The 26,349-nt window shown below is 41.5% G+C and overlaps 1 protein-coding gene across 1 annotated transcript; it reads left to right on the top strand.

The window, feature by feature from the left end:
• celf3a (cugbp, Elav-like family member 3a) lies at positions 1 to 25,794 on the top strand. Its single transcript, XM_070846035.1, has 14 exons — positions 1 to 415; positions 1,333 to 1,485; positions 3,311 to 3,393; positions 13,353 to 13,401; positions 15,460 to 15,588; positions 16,770 to 16,849; positions 17,469 to 17,612; positions 18,456 to 18,600; positions 19,504 to 19,653; positions 19,920 to 19,979; positions 20,552 to 20,656; positions 21,987 to 22,130; positions 22,303 to 22,435; positions 24,945 to 25,794. Exons 2-13 carry the CDS (start codon positions 1,341 to 1,343, stop codon positions 22,428 to 22,430), a joined length of 1,362 nt encoding a protein of 453 aa, XP_070702136.1. The 5' UTR covers positions 1 to 415; positions 1,333 to 1,340; the 3' UTR covers positions 22,431 to 22,435; positions 24,945 to 25,794.
• Positions 25,795 to 26,349: the final 555 nt, after the last annotated feature.

Genomic DNA, 26,349 nt, shown 5'->3' with positions numbered 1-26,349 from the left:
AGGACAACCAACCAGACTGCCAATTCCCCACGGTCCACTGAAGGAAGCCTAAATTCATCTCTCACAACACTGTTCATTCAGCAGAGCTGCAGGGGGGGATTTGTTTATTTTGGAATCAGATTCATTTGAGGAGAGAGATTTTTTTTTTTACGGAGCATCAGTCAGGAAAGAGCAGAGGAGAAAAAAAGACAACAAGCAGATCTAGAAAAAGACGCTCATGCCGAATAAAGGACCGTCGCTGGATGTTAGTTGTGTTGTTGTAGGGGGGGTGCAGGCCTAACTTGTTACAGGATTCAAAGACGCTCTTACAGACAAATGAACTGAATAATTGAGATTCAATAACTAAATAACAGCGGGGGGAAGAAGAAAGGCATCATCTGATTACGCCGATTCTTTGCCACGAACAGCACCACAGGTATGCTTCTTTCTTTTTTTCTCTTTAACTCTTTGTTGATTTTAGTCAAATGTGTAAAATCATGCTCGGCTTATTGTTGTTGTCACCCGTGTCTTGACAAAGAGAGCGCAGGTCTCCAGCTGTGTTGACAGACACACTGTCATGTTCCTGTAGCAGCTTGAATATAGGCGGCCTAGACCGAATTCAGTGCAAGGAAGCATTGTGCTGATGTTTACTCCAATATCACATGTAATTGTTCCAAATCATCTCCACGTCAGGCAAAGAGGAGAACGTATCGTAGCTCTGTAGCTGTGAATCATGATTACTGATCCCTAATGCTCATGGACTGCCAAGAATATGAAAGTTATCAGATTATAATTTCATTTTCTGTAATTCATGTGTTTTTATGTGGGGCTTTATGCAAACAGAGCACAGAAGGATCCATTTTATGCCAATAAAAAGAAAATAAATGATATTTATGCAAATGAAACACAAACTAATGGTTTCAACTGTTGAAATTATTTTTCAAAAGATCTGTACAATTGCGTACAATCTCCTCTAGAATTAAATTATGTCACTGTTCTTACAGGATTTATATTATTTAAAGACCTTACAATGCATCTGTGATAGTAAACTGTGATCTTATAGTAGCCCATAATATTTTAATATCTTAATAATCTATATTGTAATCTAAGTGTTACTAATGTGATTTATTGTAATATCTGTGATAAATCTACTACTAAATCAGGACTACGATGCCTCCAAGGGTGTAGAAACTATTATTTCAGCCTCCCATCCCCTCTGAACACTCCCATCTGCACCTCCATCCCCGGCCTCCTGTTTGCACCTCCTGTGCAGTGTGAATTTAAGCCCGCAGGCTCCTGTCTGCTCCTCCTGACCGCCTCCTCCGCTCTGTGTGTGTTATTATTCCTCCCCAGACTTCTCAATGAAGGAGCCTGACGCAATCAAGCTCTTCATCGGGCAGATACCCCGAAACCTGGAGGAGAAAGACCTGAAGCCCATCTTCGAGCAGTTTGGCAAGATCTATGAGTTGACGGTGATAAAGGACAAATACACAGGGATGCACAAAGGTAAGGGGATAATGGACACCCAGCTGATAAGACTTTGTCTCAGGGAGCTCATATGGGGAAATAAAATTGTTAATTTAGAATTCATTATGTGGGAAGATAGTGGTGAGAGCAGAGCCAGTCATTACAGTAGCGGCCCTCGCACCGTATGTCCCCCGGCTAGGATTTAATTCTTAGTGAGGTTAAACTATTCCTCATTCAGCTGTTGTCCCTCTGGAGCCCCTTGAAGGACCCCTGTGAGGTCAAAACCCTGATGTTTATCACCACTGAAAAGAAATCCCTTTCACTGCTGGTCAGAAGTTTGTATCCTCCCTCTTGCTTTAATATTTTTGACTAATTCGTCAACTTTAACGCAAACTTATAAAAATAATGTAAGGAGTTTCACATTAAACACTAGAATCAACATAAGTCCATTCACCTCGCTGAACCTTTTAAGTAGAATTAGGTATTTATTAATCAAGTATTTATTTATATTGTATTATCCTTTTTTTAAATTTCAGAATCACTTAAAGGAGTCAAGTACTGTTGCTCATCAGGGGCAATTTGAAATACAGTATCCTGACTGGGGACAAGGGAGGTTAATGGCCGCTTTCAAACCTTAACCAGTCTACTACATGCACTTCTATAACAACTATTAAAATGTGGAAACAGTAAAAACATTGTGGGGCATAGTGTAAAACACAAATGAAACACACATTTGATGTGAGAATTGTGTTCATTACACCCCCTGGTGCATTCTGGGAGGTTTTCTTCCAACGCCTGCCTCTGGGTGCAGCAATTAAAAATAGAAGCAAAGACAAATTGAGTAATTTTAAACTGTTAGAATTGCACTTAATTGAACAGCATCATTTTACTTTTTTTTTTACTGAAAATGTTGCACAGCTCTCTCCATTTTTCTACGTTGTCATAACCAGAAAGCAAGTTGTCTAAGATTAATCTCACAAAAAGTATTTTGTCAGTCTGTAATTGGTTTCATACGGCGATATCAGTCAGTTTGAAAGACTACATGTCACCCACCAGCACCACTGTGTGTCAAATGGTGAACAGGCCTCTCTCTATTTTGGAAGCAAAGTCTCAACATGTTCAAAATCCTGTTTGACAGATGGACCAAAGCTGGTTAAAGTGATCTAAGATAAACAATGATCCTTCCTGTCATTTCTAATGCAAATGTGAGCCCAGAAAACAAAAGGCTTTTATCAATCCACATAAACCAACAGTCATTTGAAAGACGTATATGCCAGGTGGTATCAGTCCTCTAACACCTATAACACCTATTCTGCATACATTTACATATTCATGATTAGTGGGAGCCCTAAAGGTTAATGAAGGCCTTTCTCTATTATGTGGGACTGCATACATTTTGCTTGACCAGCGTGATGTTAAATACCCATTCAGACTGCTTGTGTCTGAATAGTCTCCAGGTATTAGGATTTAATAATCCCATAGATCTCCGCTGCCGCCGGGGAAAACTATCTAACAAAATGAAAGTTGTTCATTGTTTTCGTTTCATTTTTTTTTTGTCTCTGTGTCATGCAGCTTTGAATACATATTGATAATGATGACCTGATTAAAGGCAGGAGGTATTTTTTTAGAAAATGTAAACACGTGCTAGCCAGAACGTTAAATTAACGCCAACAGGACATATATAAAATGTCAGATTTGTAATAGGTCTATAACCTCCTGCCACATGTTTCTGCCTGCAAATGACCAATTGAGATTAAGTTACTATAACATGGCACTGCCATTTCTGACATTATATAAAGCACATGACTCTGACACATGCATAGACTTTGTTTGCTGATCTTCTACCGCTTGCCTTTGTCTACAGGATGTGCCTTCCTCACATATTGTGCTCGTGAGTCCGCCCTCAAAGCCCAGAATGCACTGCACGAGCAGAAGACATTACCAGGGGTGAGTGTGTCGTCTTCTTTTCGAGCTCCTCAACAGCTTGCATGTATATAATTATATATGCATATAAAGTATATATATATATATATATATATATATAAAGGGAGCAGAATAACTGGCATGCAAGGCTATCTGAATGCACCACACAGACACACAAGGACACACAGTGACACGGGAAAATTAACCGAGTTTGACACGCAGGCCTGACTTCCCCCTTTAGCTGATATGCTCCAATAAAGGTCAGAGGCTGCTCTCCCTCTTATGTTTCATATGTGATGCATCCAGACATATCCATCCAGTTAAGGCATGAGTCATCTTGCAACATGTCGCGGGTCGAAAGAGACAGCTATGAGGCTCGCTGCTGGAGTGACTTTGCCAGTTCTTATTCTCTCTGATGTTTCTCTTCCTTTCTGTGTCTCTCTGTCTTTCTCCCCCTCTTCTTCTCCTCTCCTCTCCTCTCCTCTCCTCTCCTCTCCTCTCCTCTCCTCTCCTCTCCTCTCCTCTCTCTCTGAATTCTAATCAAAGTTAAACCTAGCTTTATTAGCATAGCCAGGCAGCAGGTGTGCTGCCAAATGACATTTCCAGAGGTAAATATGACATGACAGCCGCGTCTCTATAATAACCGACTATATGAGAGACAAGGCGACAAGGCAAGGAATTACTGAGACAGAGTGTGCTCCCAGACTTGCTGCTGCTTCCTCTTTTACTAACAAGGCTTTACCCCTGTTTCCTTTTGGTTATTTTTGTTGAAATCTACATCATTCACTTCTTTTTTTCCCCCTCGCTGAATGACAGCTCATGACCATAGTTTTTTTAGAGAAGAGTGAGGAAGCGGGTGAACAGTGTAGGGCTGCATCTGACGATTGTTTTCAGCATTGTAACATTATTTACAGTCAACTGTCAGTCTTTTTGATTAATTCATGAATTGTTTAATCCGAAAATAACAAAAAAAAAGGCCTATAGCAAGTTCTCAGCATCTATGAGCTTGTTTTTGTCCACCCAACAGTCCAAAACCCAAAGATTTTCAATCTAATATCATAGAGGGCTCAGAAAACCAGCTAACATTCACATCGGAGAAGCTGTTTTCATTTAATAAAGCAAAAATGCTAAGTTTTCTCTGGTTCCAGCTTTTCAGATGTCTGCTGCTTTGTCTTATCTCATGTGATAGTTAATTGAATATTGTTGAGTTTTAAGCTGCTGGTAGGACAAAACAAGACATTTGATAACATAATCTTCCACTCTGGGAAAGCGTGATGGGAATTTCTTTTTATTATTTTCAGGCATTTAATCGATTAACGAAAACAGTCACTGGTTGAAACCCTCTTAGGATTTTTCCTTGATAAATTAAGATTTCTCAAGTTTTAAAATTGGTTAAATAGATTTTCTTCTCATAAACATATTGATGGTTTCAGCATGAGAACATTGTTGTAGCGGCCTGCAGGGGGTTATTGGGGAACATGGGGACAGTCTGAAGGAGCAGGCTGGTATTATGGTGGCAACAAAAGAAATCCCATTGTTAGCGTGACAGTAGCGTGACCTCTCCTGACCTCTCATAGGGGATCAGCAGGGCCCAATGCCCCATGGCTAAAGCCATCTCCCCCCCCAGTGTTCCTACCCCTGCGGCTCTTCTCCTCACAACCTCTTACCTTTAAGCCGTGTGGAACAAGCTAAACCCTCCTGTGCTCCCTCAATCCTTCCCTGCCCTCCCCCCTCCCTTGCCACAAGAAAAAAAAAAAAAGAAGACGAAAACCATCTTATTAGCTCCATACACGCCCACACGGACAAGAACTGCTTCCCACCCCTGCTACCAGCTGTGGTGTAATTGTCATCTAATTGCACCTGCACTGCCAAAGAATAATTAACTTTGGCATCTCGTGGCCGGGCCGATACAAAAGAAATAACATGAAAGCAATTATAGGACTGAGGGGAGAGAGCTCGAATGAAAGCACACCTGAATGTAGAGAAAGCTGAAGGATGTCATTAACACTTAGCGCTACTTTTTTTTTTTTTTGTAGCATTTCTCCTCTCTGGAAAGTAGGAGTCGGCCTTAAGGCTTTTTTTCTCCCAGCTATTTTAGTGATTTTTTTTTTTCCTTCTGCTAACAAAGGCAAAGAAAGAAAGAAAGAAATATATAGAGAGAAGTCAGACAGGGGCGAACAGATGGTTGTTTCAGAGTGGCACCTGGCCTTGTGTTTAATTTCAGGTGAGAGAGTCCGTCTCTAAGTGAGAGAGGGGGAGGAAGAGTGTCAAAAGCACATTCAGCCGAAAGCGAGGGAAGAAAGTGAGAGAATGGTGGAGTAAGGAAAGGGAGAGAAAAAAAAAAATGGCAGGAGTAATGTACCAGATTCACTCTGAGAAGAAGTGTGGAAATGGAGGTTGGGAAGAGAAAAGATCCGCTCCTCCTGAGCTGTACTCTCACTCAATCCTACTTGGACATCTTGTTCTCTTGTCCCCTCTGCTCTTATCGCTACTGTCTCAGGCCAGTTTGTCTGGCCGAGTCAGCTGTTGTGAGGCTCGTGGAGACGATAACATCCAGTTATGCCACATTTAAAGAAGCCATTTTATACGGCAACCTACAAAACCAAACTTACATTTCAACAATTTGAATAAATAACTGTGCTGGAAGATTTAATCATGTCGCCATTAATGGTCAGTCAGCAGCTATTTTCATCATCCATTAAGTGTTCAAACATTTTGGGTGTTTTCTGGGTTTCTTTGTCTTGTCTGATAGCACTCTGGACATAATGGGGACTGTTGGACTTTTTAAGACATGACCACGGGCTCTAAGAGCTTGTGATGGCCATAAATTGATAATTTCTTGCCTTTTAGAGACAAAACGATCAATCAAGGAATTGAGAAAATAATTGGTAGATTAAAGGAAATGTTTGGCATTTTGGGAAATGCGCTTGTTTTGCTTTCTTGTCGAGAGTTAGATGAAAAGATTGATTCCACTCTCATGTCTGTCTGGTACACATGAAGCTGAAGCTAGCAGCTGGCTGCCATAAAGACAGGATAGGGATAAAGCTTGTCTGACTTTGTCCAAAAGTAACATAATCCTCCTATAGGCTCCTCTAAAACTCCCCAATTAACAAGTTATATTTTGTTTGTTTAAGAGCCAAGCTGGCAGTTTCCTGCCTTTGTGCAAAGCTAAGCTAACAGGCTATCAATCTTCTCATCTAACTCTCAGCAAGAAAGCAAATTAGCGTGTTTCCTGAAATGCTGAACTTTTCGTTTGACCGATAAGGAAAATATTGCCAGTTGCGGCCTGAAAGCTCGTATCTGCTTCAGTAGAGACACAATATATCGCCCCTCATCAACAATCACTTACTTGAATTAATATTTGCAACAGTACCTCACCGTTAATTCTAAATGCAATAAGTATTTAATAGTGCGACTGTGCCCAAGTGAGAAAGTAGCTGTGTGTGTGTTTGGTGTATATTTGCATGTGCAGCGGGGGAAGGGAGGGCAGGTGTTCGCACTAACACGGTTTAATGAAGGGTGTGTGTGCTTTTGTGTGTGTGTGAGTGTGTGTGCGTGAATGTCTGTTTGCTTTAATGTGCATGTGTTTCCGTTGAGAGCACACATACAAAGATATGGATGGATGGATGGAAGTTGTTGGTTTTATTATACGCTCCTCTCGGGTTTCTTCATTCACTATCTGCTGTGTGTGTGAGAGTAAAATCTGAGCTGCGAGGCCTTCTGTGTTTAAGCTGCCCATACGAGAGGAAAGAGCCCTCTTTGAGTGGAACATCTGACTAAGCCTGACATTTACTCAGCCATAAGGACTCAGACAGAGCAGACAGAGGGGTTTTATCAATAGTCTGAAATAAATGCATATGCTAAATATAGCCAAGGCTTTTTACGCAGGATATGAGATAGGAAGTTGTAGTGCCACAGTTTTGTGCCCTTAATGTCTGAACCAATGTTCTGCTGTAGAAACACACGGGGCAGAGTGGTGTTAGCAGTCTCTTATATACCTGTCAGCGCTGTAGATTCATGCAGTTTTTGCAGTTTAATCTCTTTTTTGATAGTAAACACAGATAATGATGTAGCAACTGACATTTAGTGTGCAACAACACATGACAAAAACACAAAGTAGATGTTCGGATTCGGTTCACTGAGGCTCTAAAGCATGTTGAACATGAGCATGAAATATATTTTATGTATCTGACAATAAGATGATAAAGCAAAGCCTCCATATGTAGTCTTGATGCCGGCGAGGTGCGGGGATGATGATGATGATGATAGCAATTAGCGTGCCTCAGAGCGAATGCGTTCACTTGATGAATCTATCTGGAGTTAAGTGTGCATTCATGCATCGGTTCATTTACATATGCATGCATATCAACGCGCGACAGGGACGGTGCAGGACAGACGGCGCTGACTGACAACAAAAAAAGGGCCAGTCCTCTGTACGTCACTGTGGGGCGACTGTAATGATGAATGCAGATTGGATTTATAGAGGTGGTAAATGGGTGTGAACTAGAGAGAAATTGGATAAATGAAGGAGGGGGGGGGGGAGGCAATATGAGCGGGTGGGGGGAGGGGAGGAAGAGATGAATGAAAGTTTGACATAATGAACAGTGGGTGGCAGTAAGGGTGGAGGGGGTTGGAGGTGCATTGAGGCAGCGTATTTATCAGCTTAAATACAGACATCTGTTACTGAGAAATAGTGTGTTTTGGGGGGTAGGGGAGTGTGTGTGTGTGTGTGTTCATGTGGCAGGCGAACACACTCAAAACTGAAGAAAGGTTGTTGTCACAAAACTCATTAGGCTCTTTGAACTACATATGCAGTGCACTACGATGGAGTTAAAGAGTGTAAACCATGTCTGAATTAAAAAAGTGAAAAAAAAAGCAAAGTAGGACATGGACCCTATCTGTACCCACACAGGCACACTCACAGAAATCTGTCCGTGATTCAGTTCTTTTCCCCTTCTGCTCCACTGAGTCGAGTCAAACAAAACTTGACATGAATATTTAACAGTCAGAAGAGACAAAACAATTGAGAATCAACTTGAGTGTTGTTAGAAATCGACTCTTTGATATTCAGTATCTCCGCTTTGAAGGATTTTTGTCGGCTGTCTGACAAAAAGGCAGAACGTCAGCTCAAACAGCTGTCAGCTTCACCTTCATGCTGGACGGACAGACAGCCCTGCAGAAGTGGGAGGCAGCGCAGGGAAGCAGCTTTGACACTGAAGACTGGGTCATTGATTAAATATTATCGAACTGTACGAGCGTTTTGCTGTCAGTCTCTTTGTATTTGATTGATTTAGCGACTTGCTGAATTCAAGAGAAGGTAGAGTTTCTCTCCGCTTTGTGTGCCTGCCCGCCCATGTGTGTGTGCGCATCTGTGTGTGCATCCACGTGTGGAACAAACCGTACTACTTGTGCATCTCTGCTGTTTGGTCCCTGCCTCCGTCGCTTTGTTCCAACTCTTTGTGCGAGCTCACAATCATCTGTGTCTATTAATCTCCCTTTTTTTTTTTTTTTGTTCTTTTTTTTTTTTATTTAAGGGATGGGGGGGTTGTTGTGAATATACCAATTTCCACCTGTGCCTGTTCTTTTCCCTCGGGTGAATTCACAAGTGCGTCCCAGCGTAAGTGCATTTGCGACGAGGAGGTGGATGGAAAAGCGACGGAGCAAAAGCAGCAGAGACAAGAGAGAGGAACAGAACGGGGAGAGAGAGAAGGGGGGGGGGGGGGGGTGGTGGCAGGTTGATTACGGTCGCAGGTCTCGTTGCCTGGAGACGGCGGGGACCAGGGATGCCAGGTTGCTAGGCGACCGGCACGATGCATTGACCAGCGCTGTGTGATGGAGCGGAGGGGAGGCGAAGACGGAAAATTGTCTTTGTGGACCCCCCCCCACCCCCACTCCAGCCCCACCCACCTATAACCCCCCCATCTCCCCTACACACACACACACGCACAAAACTCTGCCTCCCTGCTGTAAATGTTCTTGAAAGAGCAGGGGAGATGGTCTCTGCTGATATATTTACCATTCAGAGTGGCTGCTTTTCAGGGCAGACAAGCAGAATGGATGGAAATTGGAGAGAAAACAGGCGACAGAAATGTGTCACCCTGAGACAACAGCAGCCCGCTATATAGACTTGACAACACCGGCTGCGTCGAGCTCAGAGAACAGAGATTATCATCTGCAGGTCATAATACAAAGGCAAGAAAAATACCATCACCGATTTGCTTTACTCACTCTGTAAACGATCCTCTATCTAAAACACATTTGCATTGCTGTAGTAGAAGAAGAAAAAGCATTCAGATGGGAGCGAGTGCCACTCCTTGGCGCGTATGGACGTTGATGTGATGGGGGGGGGTCATGCATTATGGTGAAAGGGGTCGAGCTGTGATTTGATTGGATAATCTATGGATTTAATATCTCATAATCCTACCAAAATCCCCCATGGCATCACAGAGTGAAAAGATTAAGTATGTGTAGATGTGTGCTCATGTTGCTGTGACCGACAGGGGCAGACAGAGCGTGTGTGTGTGTGTGTGTGTGTGTGTGTGTGTGGTGTGGGAACAATGAATGTGTGTTTAGTTGGAGGATGATTGTATATAATATCTGTGCTGTGTGTTTGGAGATGAAGCACAGGGGGAGGAAGAAAATGTAATAGCAAAAACATACTGGTAAAATGGGCTGTTGATCAGGCAGGTTGTGCCTGTGTGTTGTCAGTGCACAGTATGGGACTGTTTTTGTAAACAAGCCTAAGAGAGAAAGGGGAGGAGGAGGGGAGCAACAGGAGGAGGAGGGGGGAGAGCAAATTACTGTAAAGTGTGTATGTTAGTGGTTTAGGCTTAGAGGGAGATATTTTTCCTTCTTGCTTCTGCATCTGCTCTCAAGGCAGCGCCAACATTCAACAGGCACAAATGCTCCCTCTATCATCCTTTTTTTTTTTTTTTGTTCGGTGTCTTTCATTTTTCCTCTCCTTCTCCGTCCCCCCTCCTCCCTCAACACATCTAATCCCTCTATCTCTCGACCTAGAAGCACCCTTTGTCCTCCTCATTTGTTTTTCACCCGTCCTTTCTGCATGTCGTTCAGGGCAACCTTGTTTACCTGATGTGGGGTTCTCATCACTGGGGTTGCCATGGCGATGGCCATGCGAGCGCGGTCTTCGTCAGAGCGGTGGGGCTGGTTGCCGTGCCGATATGAAGTGGCACAGCCTTGATGGCCTCCACTTCTCACTGTTTTCCCTCTTGTATATTGTAATTCCAATCTCCTGAGCCATCTGCTGCACTTCTCCTTATCGCCACCGCCGCGGCCTTCGCTGTTTGTCTTCCTGCAGTAAAATATGGGCCACTGGATTTTTTACAGGCATCAGTCAAACATGTTATCAATCAAAGATGTCACATTAACTACTGCTAGAAGGTTGCAGCATCAGCTTTGATTCCTTAACTCAAGTAACTGATCTAATCTCATTCTGAGTCTGGCTCTATTGTAGACCGTCAGAGCTTATTTCATAGAATTAGTCTGTGCATAGCATGGACACAGGGCCATAGCAAGGTCACCACGGGCTTCTTAGTCATTTATTTGAGATGTGGTTTATAGTTTTAAATGCAACTTTAACATTTGGATGTGGAGAAAACTCACCGAAACAGGTGTAAAGACATTTAGGTCTATAGTGTATGCTATTATCTTATCTGGCCATTTATTTTTTGCTGTGGTTAAAGCAAAACTAGTGGAATACCTGATCAGTAAAAGGAAAATAATGATGCATCCATTAGCCATCAGCCTCAATTTTATTTGATTAAAGCTGTCCTTTTGCCTCCATGCACACACATTTCCGAAGCATTTATATTCTCCAAAATACTTTCAGCTCAACCCTTAACACAAATTTTTTTTTCTCCATGAAATATGGAATGCACTTTCGAATTAAGTGGATGAAAAAGCTGAGAGCGCATTAGGATTTTATGTAAATGCAGCAAAGAGAGACAAAAGAGTTGAAAGACTAAATAGTAAGATTGAATAGTAAACACAGGTCTGCCAGTTAATCATTTTTTGATGAAAACCAGCTTAAAAAATCAGAAACACAGACTGGGAAACTGAGTATTTCTTCAGTTCAAATGTAATATCAATGGGCAGCAGCAGATCACACAGGGCCACAGAATCTATATGTAATAATGCACAGTGAGTAGAGAATATGGTATTCTGCACAGGCTGTAACATTACAGTTGTAGCACTCCCTATTGTAGGCGTACAAGTGCAAATAGCAGAAGAGTGATTGGTGAGCAGCGGACAAGAGACAATGAATGAACCATTTTCTAACAACACAAGTGATATTTGTTGAGTGCTTTTATCCAAATCACCTCACAACAGCACGAGTAAGTGAATTTTAGCATGTGGGCCCAGTCAGGATGATGTTGTCCTCTCCGCAACAAAAACACTTGAAATCTAATTTTATGGAAGGACGAACTATAATTTAAACAAAAATTACTATTCACTGACTGCAGGAGCAGACGCCCACATTTGCTTGACTGATTGGAAGATGGTTTTGAGACTTTGCCCTTCGATCTACTCTATCATCCTATTAATTGGTGCAATCAATTGGAAGCTCTCAGCGAGGAGACACAGGGGCCCTCCGCAGCAGGTGTCGGTGGTATTTCAGCCGGTGGTTCTGTACGTTGGCAGCGTGGAGCGGCCGGTGTTTGTGCATGCGGGGCCTGGCGGTGGAGCGTAACCGTGGCACCGATCAATAGTGTCTCCTGGTGACCGATCACAGCGGATCAATCAGTGACACAGGATCAGTGACTGGCTGAAATGTCACCAGCTCCATAATTAAGACCTTCATTAAGCCACAGTTAACAGAGTGTCACTCTGTTGCTCTCACCTCGACTCCTCACTGACATCACCCTCCCTCCTCCCCTTCACACACACACACACACACACACACACACACACACACACATCCCCCACCTCCATCCTTTCCTCCATATGCTCCTTCCCTTCCCCTCAATCCCTCTCAATCCCACCCTTCTCCCATTCGCCCTCTGTTGCTCGCTCTTTTCTTCATTTCATTCAATGCCTCTTTTCACCAATTTCGTATTCTATACATTTGACAGACGAGGCGCAGAGGCACTGATGTGTGCACAATTTCATATAGGCGGCTTTGTTAAATAGTGAGTAGGACAATGATTGTGGAGAAGTAAAGGAAAAATGGCATTTCAGCAGCTTGTCTTGTGATGAATTATGAAAAGGTCGCCTAATCCTCCTCTGTGTTGTGTGTGCTCTTTTTTTTCTTTGTCATTCTTTGTTTTTTTTCCCCCAGATATTATTCCTTCCTTTCTCACTCTGTACACCCATGTCTCTGTCTCTCTGTCAGGCTCAGAGTCTCTCACTATTCTGACGCTGTGTGCTCCTGTAATCCAGATTAGCCGGCGAGTGTGCTTAATCTTATCACTTCCCCAATCCCGCGTGGGTGTGTGCTTTTCCTGGTTTTGTGTGATAGGGGGAGAAGGAACGATAGACGGCAGGATTAGAGCAGAGAGAGAGGAGGTGGGGAGACAGAGACAGAGACACAGAGAGAGAGAGAGAGACGGTGAATGTAATATCACACATATCAGTGTCAGCCGTGGTCTGCTCTGCTGGAGCAGAGTTGGCAAAAAAAAAGGAAAGAAGAGAAATTAGTGAGAGATCGTAGGAGGCTGGAGCACATGCCAAATTCACTAATATTCGTACAAGCACGCATATGTCACTAATAAGTCATATTACAGCATTAATAGCTTTTCCAGATGGGTCACATGAAGACAGTAAACATGAATGTCTTCTTTTGCAATTTACCAGACAGTAGTGGCCACATTTGGCCAAGTGTCAGGGTAAACTTTCAATTACTGCCAATTATTTCAAGTTTGAATGTTTGTTTGTTTTGTGTGTGTGTGTGTGTGTGTGTTAATGATCACTGACCCCAGTCCTGCATTCACACTAACTGTGCCGTGCGGCCTCTGTCGTTCCAGATGAACCGTCCGATCCAAGTGAAGCCGGCGGACAGCGAGAGCAGAGGGGGTAAGAGACGCCTGTCCCCACCCACAAACACAGCACCTGTTCAAACAACTCCATGACAGAGTACACGACCGAAAATATCAAGTCATTTGGTCTCGTATCCGCACGTAAACACTTTTTTGGAGTTCTCAAGAATGTGGCAATATCTTAAAATGACACCACCAGACTCAAAACACTATCAGTTGATGATGAAGGACATTTCTGCAAACTATTATATGCAACAATAACATTTTGGGTAGGAAATACACCAAACTATTATTTTAACAAAACTAGATTCAATTAGCTGTTAATAGGTGTTTTGTTGCTGTCAAACTACATCTGTACATCTCACTAGCTTCATGCTTCAGCTACTACAAGTGACCCCTGACTACCTCCTGCCCTGACATCTAATCAATCAGTCACCTAATCACTTCACTTTCACCCACTTGTGAGCCCACTATAATGAATTTAAGCTCTTTTCAAAGACTTAAAGCACATTATTTTTGTGTGTTTTCATTTACTGCTATTCATGTGTGCTCTACATTATTATTGCCCATTTTCCCAAATCGTACCAGAGCTTTATGGCAGCTGTGGGGTCCAGTAAGGTATGACAATGGTTTTCATTGCTTTTTATTAATGGCTTTTTGCACAGAAGACATTTTAACATGTCACAGTAGGTATACGTTATATAATTAATTATGAGTTCCACTTGCTCGGGTTCAGGGTCCTGATATTGTTCATGCTGGCTCACTGTCACACTGTCATGGCTTACTGGGAACACCACAGAGCCATCATTAATGTTACAGAGGGCAACAGGGACCGGAGCGCATCGATTAATTCGCATGCTTTAATAGTGCAAACAGACTAACATTTCAGCACTCTTGTGTGAAAAATAAGTCATTTTGACGTAGTGTTGAAACGTCTGTTTGCACTACTAAAGGTTGTGGATGAATCTGTGTGCTCCAGCTCCTTTTGTCTGTTTGTGTCCTCAAGCTGAGAACCTGTTCCAACCATCATTAATGTTACTAGTAAGACCTGTGCTGTTTGTCAAAATGTCACCTAATCAGTGATTTTCAACTTTGTGAGTGCACATTATATTTTAGCCTGTTGCCGAAGACCTAAAAAAAAACATGTTTTTGCTCATTTCCCACAATTCGCATGTAATATACTTTGCTTTTGACCATTTTGATAAGCACGGCATAGTTTTAGCCCATTAGTTTCCTTCCATTTAAATGTCCTACGAATACGTACTTGCAGACATTTTAAATTTGACTTAAACGTCGGCTGTCAAACGACAACTTTTTATACAATAAATTACCCAGTTCTAGTTTTTCTCTGCTGGATTTTTTTTCTCTACAATTCTGCCGTGTGAATTCAATGCTTTTGGCAGTCTGCTCTCAAATCCAACACATTAACACACCACGCGTGCAGGCCTTTTCATTTTCAGCAGCAATATCATGTAAGAAATTGGACAGTAACATGTTCACTGTGACTGTGATTCTGATGTATCTCGAGCTTTGGAGTGTCTGACAGTTGATTTTGATACCATATTAAAAAGGACTTGGAAGGAAATGGCAGCCTGAATGTTGGGAAATAATAAAGGTTACAATCCATAAATCTATGGTACGCTTTGGAGAATCGTGTGCAGGAATGCAGCGTGTATGTGATTTGTAGAGAGTGAGTAAAAACATGCAGAAACTCTGGTCTGATCCTTCACAGACGGGGACAGACGGAGCAGCTTCTCTGACAACACAGAGGGTGACAAACATTTGAGTCACCGCCAGATGCTGTTTGTTTGTTGTGATACTCATATTACTGCACTCTGGTGGCTCTCTGAAGCATTGCAGGCTGGCGTCCACCCTGCTTTGTGCCATCACACTGTTGTTCCTCTCTGTTTTTCATGCGTGTGCGGTGACATGGCTCTTCTCCCTTTCCCCCCCCCCCCCTCCCTTTTTCACCGCCTGGATCACCTCTCCTGCAAAACATCTGCTCCCACTTTTTCCCCCCTGTGATCTCACTCACATTACCCACACACATTATCCTGTTTTCTCCCTCCCATCTTGGCGATCTCCTTCCCCTTAGAAGACAGGAAGCTGTTTGTCGGTATGCTGGGAAAACAGCAGACGGACACCGATGTGAGAAAGATGTTCGAGCCGTTCGGCAGCATAGAGGAGTGCACGGTGCTCCGCGGGCCTGATGGTACCAGCAAAGGTAATGTCAAATCATGTCTGACAAACAGGTTCAATCCAACATGAAGCATGGACACACAGAAACACAGAATAAAACTATAAACAGCATATAACACAAAGACATTGAAGACACAGGATAAAAACATTGAAAGTTAGAATGACTTCCATAAATAAGAGCTCCTGGCCTGCCTCAGATCATGATAAAGTCTTCCGTCCCTCTGTTACATTACAGACGTGAGTGGAAGGTGTGACTCAGAGATTCATCCTTAACAGATGCAGTATTACTTATAAAATTCATGTGTTTTTAGCCATTTCCCCTCTCTGCAGTTCTCTGAATAAAACACCTGCTTTTAGAAACTGTGATATCATGTGGTATGCAAATTTTATCCCACACATTTAAATGATTTGGATCCAAGAGAGGCATATCTAGGAATGATTTCGACTTTGCTTAGTGTTACACCCTGCCGGCCTGTACACTGTAATACTACTACCTGTAGCAACCATTTTAGTGATTTAAAATGTCCTATACTTATGGATGCAATAAGATCAAATGACGACCCAGGGTGATTCAACTACATAAAATCCTGAGCACTAAATTTATATTTGTCCAAGTGAATAAAAGGATAAGAGCTAAGATGATTTTGGTTAACTTAACCATCCACTATTTCCAAAATGCTCTTACCTCAGGTTTCCTTTAGCTTTTAAGGTACTGTAGCATGAAATGATTGCAAATGGAGTCCAGATCATGACAGAACAAAGTGACATTGACTTTGTTTAACTGTTTGTATTTTTATCCAGCCCTGGAAATTAAGCCTCCGGCACTTTACCACCACGTGGATGTAAATTGCTATTGTCATGAACAACAATGCTAATGATATTTGCCATGTAAATCAAAGTCCGGCGACAGTTCAAACACAGATGCTAGATTTTTCTGCGTTTGTTGCATGAGGCATGACTAATGGTGCAATAGGTTTTATGGGTCATGGCTAATGATGCGTTTGGTGGTTTACGGACTGTGATTGATGCAGCAATGAATGTCTTGCAGACCATGTTTAATGATGCCACGGTAACTGATGAAGCACTGGATGTAAAACGGCTCCTAATGTATTTTTTAAAGGGAGGTAGTTTCTGTATATTGTGTGTGTGAGTGTGTGAGAGAGAGTGCGTGTGAGGCCACGTTTAATGGTGTGTCATTTCATGTAGGGTGTGCATTTGTAAAGTACCAGAGCAACGCAGAGGCCCAGGCTGCCATCAACGCCCTGCATGGGAGTCGTACTTTACCAGTGAGTCCCCCCTACACACACACACACACACACACACACGCGCGCACACGCACACACACATACACACACAGAAACACATGGTCACACACGTACTCAAACATACACTTAGTTAGATGCTCCAAATCCAGTCATTAAGACACTCAACACGGTGACTCAGCTAATAGTCACCACTTCTCTTTTCTGTCTCCCTCCTCCACACCTCCACACACACACACACACACACACACACACACACGCACACGCGCACGCACACACACACACACACACACACCCGCACGCACACACACACACACAGAAAAATAGAGGGTATGATTTTTGTAAAATGTGCTTATCTTTCTTTTGTAGGTGATTTGTTTTGTGTTTTGGTGCAGGTTGACTGTATATTTATTGATACATATATAACACGTAACTAATATGTTATAAAGACATTAAAGCTAAAATTGCAAATTGTCTACAGATATTTGCGTAGAAGATTTGGGCATTTTAACTTTATTTAATGGCAGATGAGGAGAGACAGAGGAGGAATGACTTGCAAAAAAGGTCCCTAGACCCAAAGGCTGGAGTCGGGGACGTTGCGATTACGTATGTGGAGTTATAATTTTTCTCATTTCCTCTGCAGGGCGCCTCGTCCAGCCTGGTGGTGAAGTTTGCCGATTCGGAGAAGGAGCGAGGGCTCCGGCGGATGCAGCAGGTGGCCTCTCAGCTTGGAGTCATCAGCCCCATGACCCTGCACCTCGGGGCCTACAACGCCTACACACAGGCGGTGAGGAACACACACACTCACACACACACACACACTAACACATACAGACACATTTCTGAAGAAACACATACTCCACCTTTCATGAGGACGCTGCTTGAGGGTCTAGATTTATTTATCAGTGACGCTCTGAATTAACTGATGTTTTCCTGAAGCAGAAATAAAAGTGCAGCAGTAAAAGCTGTTGTGACAAAATAAAATATTCTCCAAGATTAACATTCTGGTATGCAAAGAATACTAACAGAAGAGTCTTGATGTCATACTAGATGATTTTAAACAGAAAAATTGCAGTGTACAGTGTAGAGTAAAGTCACATAACTGCTCTTGTCATTGCTAATTAACCGTGTACTGCAAATGGTTTCAGATTTGGCTCATTTACAGCTGATCAATTTGTGATGCTGAAGGAGGGCAGACATTATTTTCACTATTATGGGTGTGCTGATTTATAGCCATGTTTTATTCCTCAGTAAAAAGTTTCAGTAAGCAATAAACTTGTTTACTGATCATGTAACCCACACTGTATGATGTTAAGATCAACTATTACCCTGATTCAGCCACAGTGAGTGATCATGAAGATCATGAAGCGTCTGGACAGGTCTGCAAAAACAGAGCGAGTCACCAAGGACAGTTGGTCTGTCTGTGTTGCGCTGCAGAGTGCTGAAATGTGGCCTTCAAACATAGTATTGACTGGCGATTGAGGTTCAGACTGGAGCCATTACAATTATATTAAGCATGCTCGATATTTATGACTGGGTCCCCTTTTTTGAGCCAATTAGTGATGGAAACAGATCCCCCCTGACTCCCTCTCCCACCCTCTCAATCACAATCTCTCCCTCCGTCCTCCAGTTGATGCAGCAGCAGGCTCTGGTGGCGCAGTCGGCCTACCTCTCTCCTGTTGCCACGGTGGCGGCGGTTCAGATGCAGCAGCTCGCCGCTCTCAACCCCAGCAGCATCATTGCCACGCCGATCGCATCCATCACCCCCTCCTCAGGTAATGAGAGGCAGAGATGTCTGGCCCCGGCCGGCCTTGATTAGATTTCTCCTTGAAATATGAGGACAGATACACAAGGAGAGGCGGACCTAAGAGGACAAAATGACAAACATTTGTTTTGTAGGTTTTTTTTTTTTCCTTTTCAGTCTGTCATGATGTTAGCCACGTTTTTACATTGTTTTTACAAAAGAGGGTAATATGGTGGGTGAGGTAGAGTGCCTGCATCCTGGAAGTATTTATGTAGTCTGTATCGTAGCCAAACTGATACTGGTGATACCAATGTTGATATTTGAGAATTTAAAAAATGTCATTCATCATCATTTTTGAACAATCAAAACACAACTTAAGCTGCCTTGTGTCATATATTCTGCTAAGTCATATTTACAATAATCAATGCTCATCAAAACGGGTTGAGTGCATCTGACAATAGTGGTGGGCACATTTCCATCCTCATATAACATTTGCAAAGCTGTTTTTTAAAGGGTTTAGATCCATGTTTACTAGCTGGCAGTCCTCTTCTTCCCAGGCTGTGTTGGCTGTGTGTTTCTTGCACACATCTTAAGAACAAAACTCCTTAGACTAGAGGTCAGAAACTCCACAGGGTACCTTTAACATCGGCATGTTAGTATTGTCATTTAGAGCTTATTAGCATGCTGATGTTAGCACTTAGCTCAAAGCACCGCTGTGCCGAAGAACAGCCTCTCAGAGCCCCTCGTCTGGCTGTAGGACTCTAAGTCTTGTTATTGATTGACAAGTCTTTTAATGTACCTGTCATTTCGACGCAAATCTCTCCACTTACCTCCTCTAGGTGTTGCTTTAAGTTTTCTTTTTTTCAATTTTCTGTATTTATTCTATTGATTTAATTTATTTAAATAAAAAGAAATGCCTTAAACATATCCGCAGGTACCAGCACTCCACCCTCCATCGCAGCCACACCTGTTCCTGCTCTGCCTCCGCCTATCGCAGTGAACAGCTACCCCTCTGTGCCAGCTCCACCCAATGGCCAATCAGCAACTGAAGCCCTGTACACCAACGGGGTCCATGCCTATCAAGGTATAGCCGTAACATCCTTCCTTCAATCCACAGCAGCTACCCCAAGAGAGCAATGTGAGAAAACTTTGCTGCTGTCATAAGATATTCCTCCACAGAGTCACAGGCTTCCTGTTTTGATGTGCAGCGGCGACCGTCTAATTAAGAGGAAATGAAATGAAACTAAAGCACTAAATGTTATTTGGAGCGTGCTTATGTGCCCCAAATAGCATTTAGCAGTTTCTTGTGTGCATATAGCAGTTGGTGACCATGTGTTTACTCTGCCACAGCTCAGAGTCCTGTCCTGGACCCCCTGCAGCAAGCTTACACAGGCATGCAGCACTATACAGGTGAGCCTGACAGTCTCATTTTAAACTGTGTTAGATGTGTCCCATATAAAGCTAAAAATGGTGTCACACATTGTGACATAAATTGACAGTTATTTATAGAAATGTATGGATGTGTACGTGTGCTTGATAATAAGGCGCATATACTACTTGAAGTATCAATGTTTGTATGAGAAAAAAAGAAAATTTACGTTACATTTTACAAACATTCTTCAGATTTTTATAGTTTTAGTCAATAGAAACAACCCTCCAGTCTAAAACTGTTTTAAGCAACAACAATGAAATGCAGCTACATTACCTTTGCACTCCGCGACTACCCAACACTGCATGTGTAAAGTAGAAATTCACATCCAAAGTCAAAACATGCACATATATTACAAAATGTAAATAAACTGAAACTCTATAGAATGAGTCACACATCGCAAAATATATGCAAAGCATCTCCCCGTTTTAGCAGCATCTGTAGGTGGGAATGAAGATCTGTCAGATGTTGTTTTAGAGGAGAAACTGATTAGTTTGCAGTCTCTGCCTGCCTCACCGCTGCTCTCTGCTCACCTGTGCCTCCTCCCCCTCAGCCACCTACCCCGCTGCCTACAGCCTGGTGGGACAGCCGTTCCCCCACCAGCCCACTCTGGTGGCTCAGCAGCCGCAGCAGCCGCAGCAGCTGCAGCAGCGAGAAGGTAGGCATGATCATATCTTAAAAAAACATACCGGTGGTTTTGAATGCTTTTGCCCATTTACCTCAAATCACGTATACTTTACATGACAGATAATCTTTTCGCAAGCAATTCCACCGTGTAAGAACAAGTTGACTATACTTTTGTGGCCTTTCTTGGTATCTGTGGCTTTTCATTCATGCCTGTATGATATGGAAATGTACAAGAAGACTTTTAGAACGTGCTTGAACTATAATCTGCATTAATCTGTCAGAACCATTATTTCCAATATAGAACAATATTCAGTATTTGTTTGAAAATCATGTAAAATTTCCAAGGTGACGTCTTCAAGTCTCCTGTGTTGTCTGACCAAGTGTCCGAAACAGAGATATTCATTTTACAATTATATAAAACTGAGAAAAACACAGATGGAGAAGCTAGAGCCAGAAAGTATTTGGGGATTTGCCTTGAAAATGTACTTATTACAAAATGAATTATTGCATCAATTATCAAAGTTATTTCTTTGTTGATCAACTAATCGATTAATTGGTTAATTGTTTCAGCTCTTTTTTAAATTATATTGTTGTCATGCCAGTATTGTTATAATGCAGTGCAGGCTTACTTGTAACATGCACTTGAAAATGTTTGGCAAAAACATTACATTTAAATCACACTGTGGTATCATCCTTTAAGGTTGGCACCTAAATCTGTGAATTTCTTGCCCTCATTATGGCTGAAAGTGCCACTTTTTCCTCAAAAATCTGTGTGTTAAACACAAATGTAGAGCTGTTACAGTAATTTGGTATTGACAGTGAATATAAGCTATATCTGTCCGTTTGTTTTTAAAGGAATAGTTCACATTTTGGGTTTATTTGCTTTTTTTTGCAAAGAGATAGATGAGAACATTTATATAATAATATATTTTCACACCAAGCTAAGCTAATTGGGTGCTGGTTTTAGATTCATATTTACTGTATAAACACAAGAGTGGTATCAGTCCAACCTGTGTCTAAATTGTAGATATGTCAAAACAGCCTGGAGATAATTAGCTCGGCTTAGCTTAGCTTAGTATAAAGACTGGAAATAGGCAGAAGCAGCTAGCATAGCTTTGTCCAAAGGAACAAAATCCACCCACCAGCACCTTTAAAGCTCAGTAATTAGTCCTGTAAGCGGTGGTATCAATCTAACTCTCAGCAAGGAAAACCATTCCCTTAAGTAAAACATATAGTACATTATGTTATTGCAATTTTTATAGTGTTTCTTCGACACTGCTGTTTTCACTGATCGCCTAACTTGTCATGTCACATCATGTCACATCACATCTGTGTCGCTGTGCCTCTCTATTTGTGCACAGGTCCTGAGGGCTGTAACATCTTCATCTACCACCTGCCACAGGAGTTCACTGACTCTGAGATACTGCAGATGTTTCTGCCCTTCGGAAACGTCATCTCTGCAAAGGTCTTCGTTGACCGCGCCACAAACCAGAGTAAATGCTTCGGTGAGTCACTGTGATGATGACGACGACGATGATGATGATGTCTGTGATGGTTGTTTCCTTCTTGTGTGAGAAAAGACACGATTTCACCAGACATGTAATTTTAGCTTTATTTACCTTCCCATAAACGATGCTGAATGTTTGTGATTCTTTCACTCTGTCACTTCCTCCTCAGGTTTTGTGAGTTTTGACAACCCATCCAGCGCCCAGACTGCCATCCAGGCCATGAACGGCTTCCAGATCGGCATGAAGAGACTGAAGGTGCAGCTGAAGAGGCCCAAGGATGCCAACAGGCCTTACTGAAGGAGGTGAGTAATAATATATTGACATATTTGAGGAGACGGGGAGGGCTCGGGGAGGGATTGATAGACAGCTGGAAATGTGCGTGGAAGTTAAAGAGACAGAGTGGATGTAATCGGGGGCTCAGTACTTAAATGTTTGTCTTTCATGTGGAACTGAAGAAGTCAATAACCCTACAGTAGATTAACTTTAATGAGGTGGCAGCGCTCTGAGAATATCATCAATTTGAAATAGATTGTGTAAAAGTGGCTCCTTCTTTTTTTGCTCAGTATGTAGGGACAGTTTAATTAAGAAGTAGATTTGTACTCGGTTCAAATGTTTTGTCTAACCAGTGTTCTGTCGCAGGGTTGAATGCCAACTACTGTTCGTCATTAATTTTTTGTTTTACTTTTCATTTATTGTTTTTGTGCTGTGCCATATGCCATATTTCCTGAAAAAAACATCACACCACTCTCAAGACTGTCCCGTCCATACATATATCGTGGAGACGTGCGTCGCTATGGCTTTGGTTGCCTAGCAACCGCTAAAACCTCCCCCCCTTCCTTCTCACTGCGTTGTAAGTTAATTGGCCTGTGTTGGTTGCTGTGGCGATATTGCCTGTGATGGTTGCCATTAGCAATTTTTATTTTGGGCCGTTGCCTTGATTCACCATGCTCAACTGCATGGCGGGTTACTGTGGCGACCATGAACTGTGTTTGGTGCGTTGTGAGTTTCCTCTTATTATTTTGTCCTGGTTTTAATCCTTGCAAACACTGATCAATAACTGTCACTTTACCTCAGCATCTGTAAGTAATTGATTATCATGACATGCTGGTTTTTTTTTTTAGTCCTCTAAAAGCTTCAATGTTAAGAGCTAAATTAGCCTGCTGTCCATCAAATATGGATATTCTAGGATTTTTTCCTTTTAGACTTTTTGGTTTTTGATTAGTTCCCTTTTTTGTCTGTCATGATTATCATTCTTACACATTCCCTCTGTTTAGTTGGTTGGTGTGGTAGTTTTCGGTGAGTGCGGGGTTTTCGTTTCAATTCCAAGTGACTTTGTGCCTGAACTTTGTTTGGTTTTTGTGAGACTGAAAATGTACCAAAATGTGCCCCTTTAAATGGTTGACAACATAGTATTTGTGTATGAATGAGACGTGAGTGTGAAACAACCAGAAGGTGTGTGTTCATATTTGTGTGAGTGTTTTGTATTGACTACATGTGAGTCAAATATTCATGTATAAGTGAACGTGTGTGTGCGTGTTGTACCAACTGAGACACTAACCTTACTTATGAAGGTTTTGGGTAAAGCTGTTTGGTTCCTGTGACACGTGCTGCTGGCTGAGGAACTGCATTCCTCTGTAGGAATTCTGGGACATAAAAATACCCCCATTATTCAAGTCAAATATCCACTTAACTTTTATAACAACCAAGAACACAGAATGTGTCTTATGCACAGGGTATCTGCTGGTCCCTGACCAGGTTTGAAAAGAAAATGATTCAAATAAAAATGAAAGTCCCTTAAAAAGTCTGAAGGTAAATGTTTTCTAATAAAAATAAAAAAATTTGAAGATGTTTTTGGCTCTGAAAAAAGCAGAAAATCTGAATCAGTTTCAACCTGTCAGCTAACGGGATTTTTATCATTTTACCACAATAAATGAAACCTTAAATCTGTTAAAACAAATCAATACATTTAATTTCACATTAACCCCTTAACATACAGTTCCACCTTTATGTATCATTTAAGTCATATAGTTATATATAATATTTAAAATTACATCAAAGCTATATGTTTTTTTGCAGAGTGATGGTTTTATTAGTCAAATGGAAGTATCCTAGATTTATCATATTTCCCTTGATTCACCCTGAACCTCAAATGAAAATCCTAATTTATAGAAAATGAATTTGAGAGTTTGCAATGACTGCTTGTCAGGGTTTTTTTAATATAATTAATATACAGAAAGGACAGAAAGTCCACGTTACTGCTCTGATGCACAATTGGTCTTACATTCAGATAAACTGGCTTTACAAAAATATCTTTAAAAAAACAAAAACAGATTTTTCAGGTACCTGCAGATGCCCTGTTTGCAGCAAACCACATTGCAGTGATTTGAAATGCTTGATCTCAGTTCTCACCTCCCTGAGAAACTACAGTTTACAGTGAACGCCGTGGTTCTGAATATCATTAAGACAAATATAAAATGATCTCCAGCTGATTTGGAGAGTTTATTCCCACCAGAATTCCTACTGTGCATGTTCTGACTTAATTTGCCTGCCAAAAGAGATGACAAAGTATTTTCTAAGAACGTGCATACACTTGCAGCAGTGTGACTGTCACTATTTGAGTTGCATGGACACTAGTTGATTACTGAGACTCCCCTGAGGCGTCAGTGCAAGCAGTGTGTATTGCAGACACCACTCCACTTCCAAAGTCTTTAAATTTATGTGTTTGATTGCTGTGATTTGGTTTAAAATTCTCTGTGCTCTTTCCTCTGTCTCTCTCCTTCTCTCTCTCTCTCTCTTCTTCTTTACTTCCAGGAAAACCTAAGAGTTCAATCAAGAAAAACCACTTGGGATGTCCCAGCCTTTTTTGGTTGTTTGACCAACCGTATAGCACAGGAGCAACACTTCACAAAAAGCTGTATCACTTGTATGCGCTTTCAAAAAAAAAAAGATAATAATAGATAACAACAACAACAACAACAACAACAGCAGTAATATCAGCGACAAATACATCAACAGAATCAGCATCCGCAATATCAGAAGTGCTCCAGATTTCCTATCATTCCACAGCTGGATTCATTTATATTATGTACATACTCTATTGTCGGCAACAAGATCTACATGTTAAGAAAAAGCATATCACTGATGTTATTCTACTGAACAGGGTTCTACTGTATAGTGTGATTTGTGGTCTATGACGTAAAGAGAAGGCCAGTGTGCACAGTCGGAGGCAAAAGAAAATACTATTCTGTATGATTACCATTGGTAATATTGTTATGTAGAGTTAGTTTTATTATTTATACGTAAATTTAAAAAAAACATGGGGTAATTAAACTGGAAGAGAAATGGATTTCCTGTCACTGTACATACTTTGGTTTAAAAATGGAGTTAAAGGACTTAAAACTTCACAAGTTAAGATTCTCTGCTGCCACTACTTTTCAAATTAACAAAGCGGAAGGAAGGGCTGGGAATTTTTCTATCTTGATTTTTTACGTTTAATTTATTTGGTAATCGATTTGATGAGGAGGGAGACGTGTCGATTTCTTTTTTAATTTTAGAAAAAAAAAAAAGAAGAGGTGGTCTTGTGGTCTTCAAGACAATGAACACACTTATTATAGAGTTTTTAATTACATAAATGTACCTATGGAAGTAAAAAAAAACAACAACATAATGTTTCTTTATTTATTCTCTACAATCGCTGTTTTAAAACATATGTCTTTAAAAGAAAATAAAGTACAATTTAGAAAAAAAAAAAAAAAGTGTCTGCTTAACTGTCTGAATCACGTTACATTACTTAACAAAAAAGGTAATCTTTCCTCAGCGTAAAAGCACCTCCTTCTTATGTCTCACCTGTTATTAACAGACCAGAGGGGACAAAGGTTGTCTCAGACTTGATCATAAATGATCTTTTACAGCGGGGTTTACTGCTCTCTATTGGCCTGAAGAAGTACTGGGGGAAGTAGAAAACATCTGGCCTCCAGGCTTGGCTTCGTTTGAACCTGAAGACCAAACTTAACATGACAGAAATTACAGAAATATGTTGAGCGTTTTTATTGGAGCTGCCTGACTGACTTGAATTAAATTGAGTTTAAGTACAATCCTGTAAATAATGCCTGTTATAACTGCACATAATTATGCTAAAATATTGATAGTCCTGCTTCAGCAAGCTCCCACTTTAAGTTATTGATGAAGCTGTGACAATGTGAAGAGGATGGAAAAG

Source organism: Pempheris klunzingeri, chromosome 16, assembly GCF_042242105.1.
Source record: "Pempheris klunzingeri isolate RE-2024b chromosome 16, fPemKlu1.hap1, whole genome shotgun sequence".
NCBI classification, from domain to species: domain Eukaryota; kingdom Metazoa; phylum Chordata; class Actinopteri; order Acropomatiformes; family Pempheridae; genus Pempheris; species Pempheris klunzingeri.
The sequence above is the reverse complement of the archived record's forward strand: the minus strand, read 5'-3'. Positions and strand labels throughout refer to the sequence as shown.

Bases quoted from the DNA above. Each gene is read 5' to 3' on its own strand.
- celf3a (XM_070846035.1), top strand. From the start codon at position 1,341: ATGAAGGAGCCTGACGCAATCAAGCTCTTCATCGGGCAGATACCCCGA. The intron at 16,850-17,468 runs GTGAGTCCCCCC...TTTCCTCTGCAG, and splicing joins ATGGGAGTCGTACTTTACCA to GGCGCCTCGTCCAGCCTGGT. The intron at 22,131-22,302 runs GTGAGTCACTGT...CTTCCTCCTCAG, and splicing joins AAACCAGAGTAAATGCTTCG to GTTTTGTGAGTTTTGACAAC.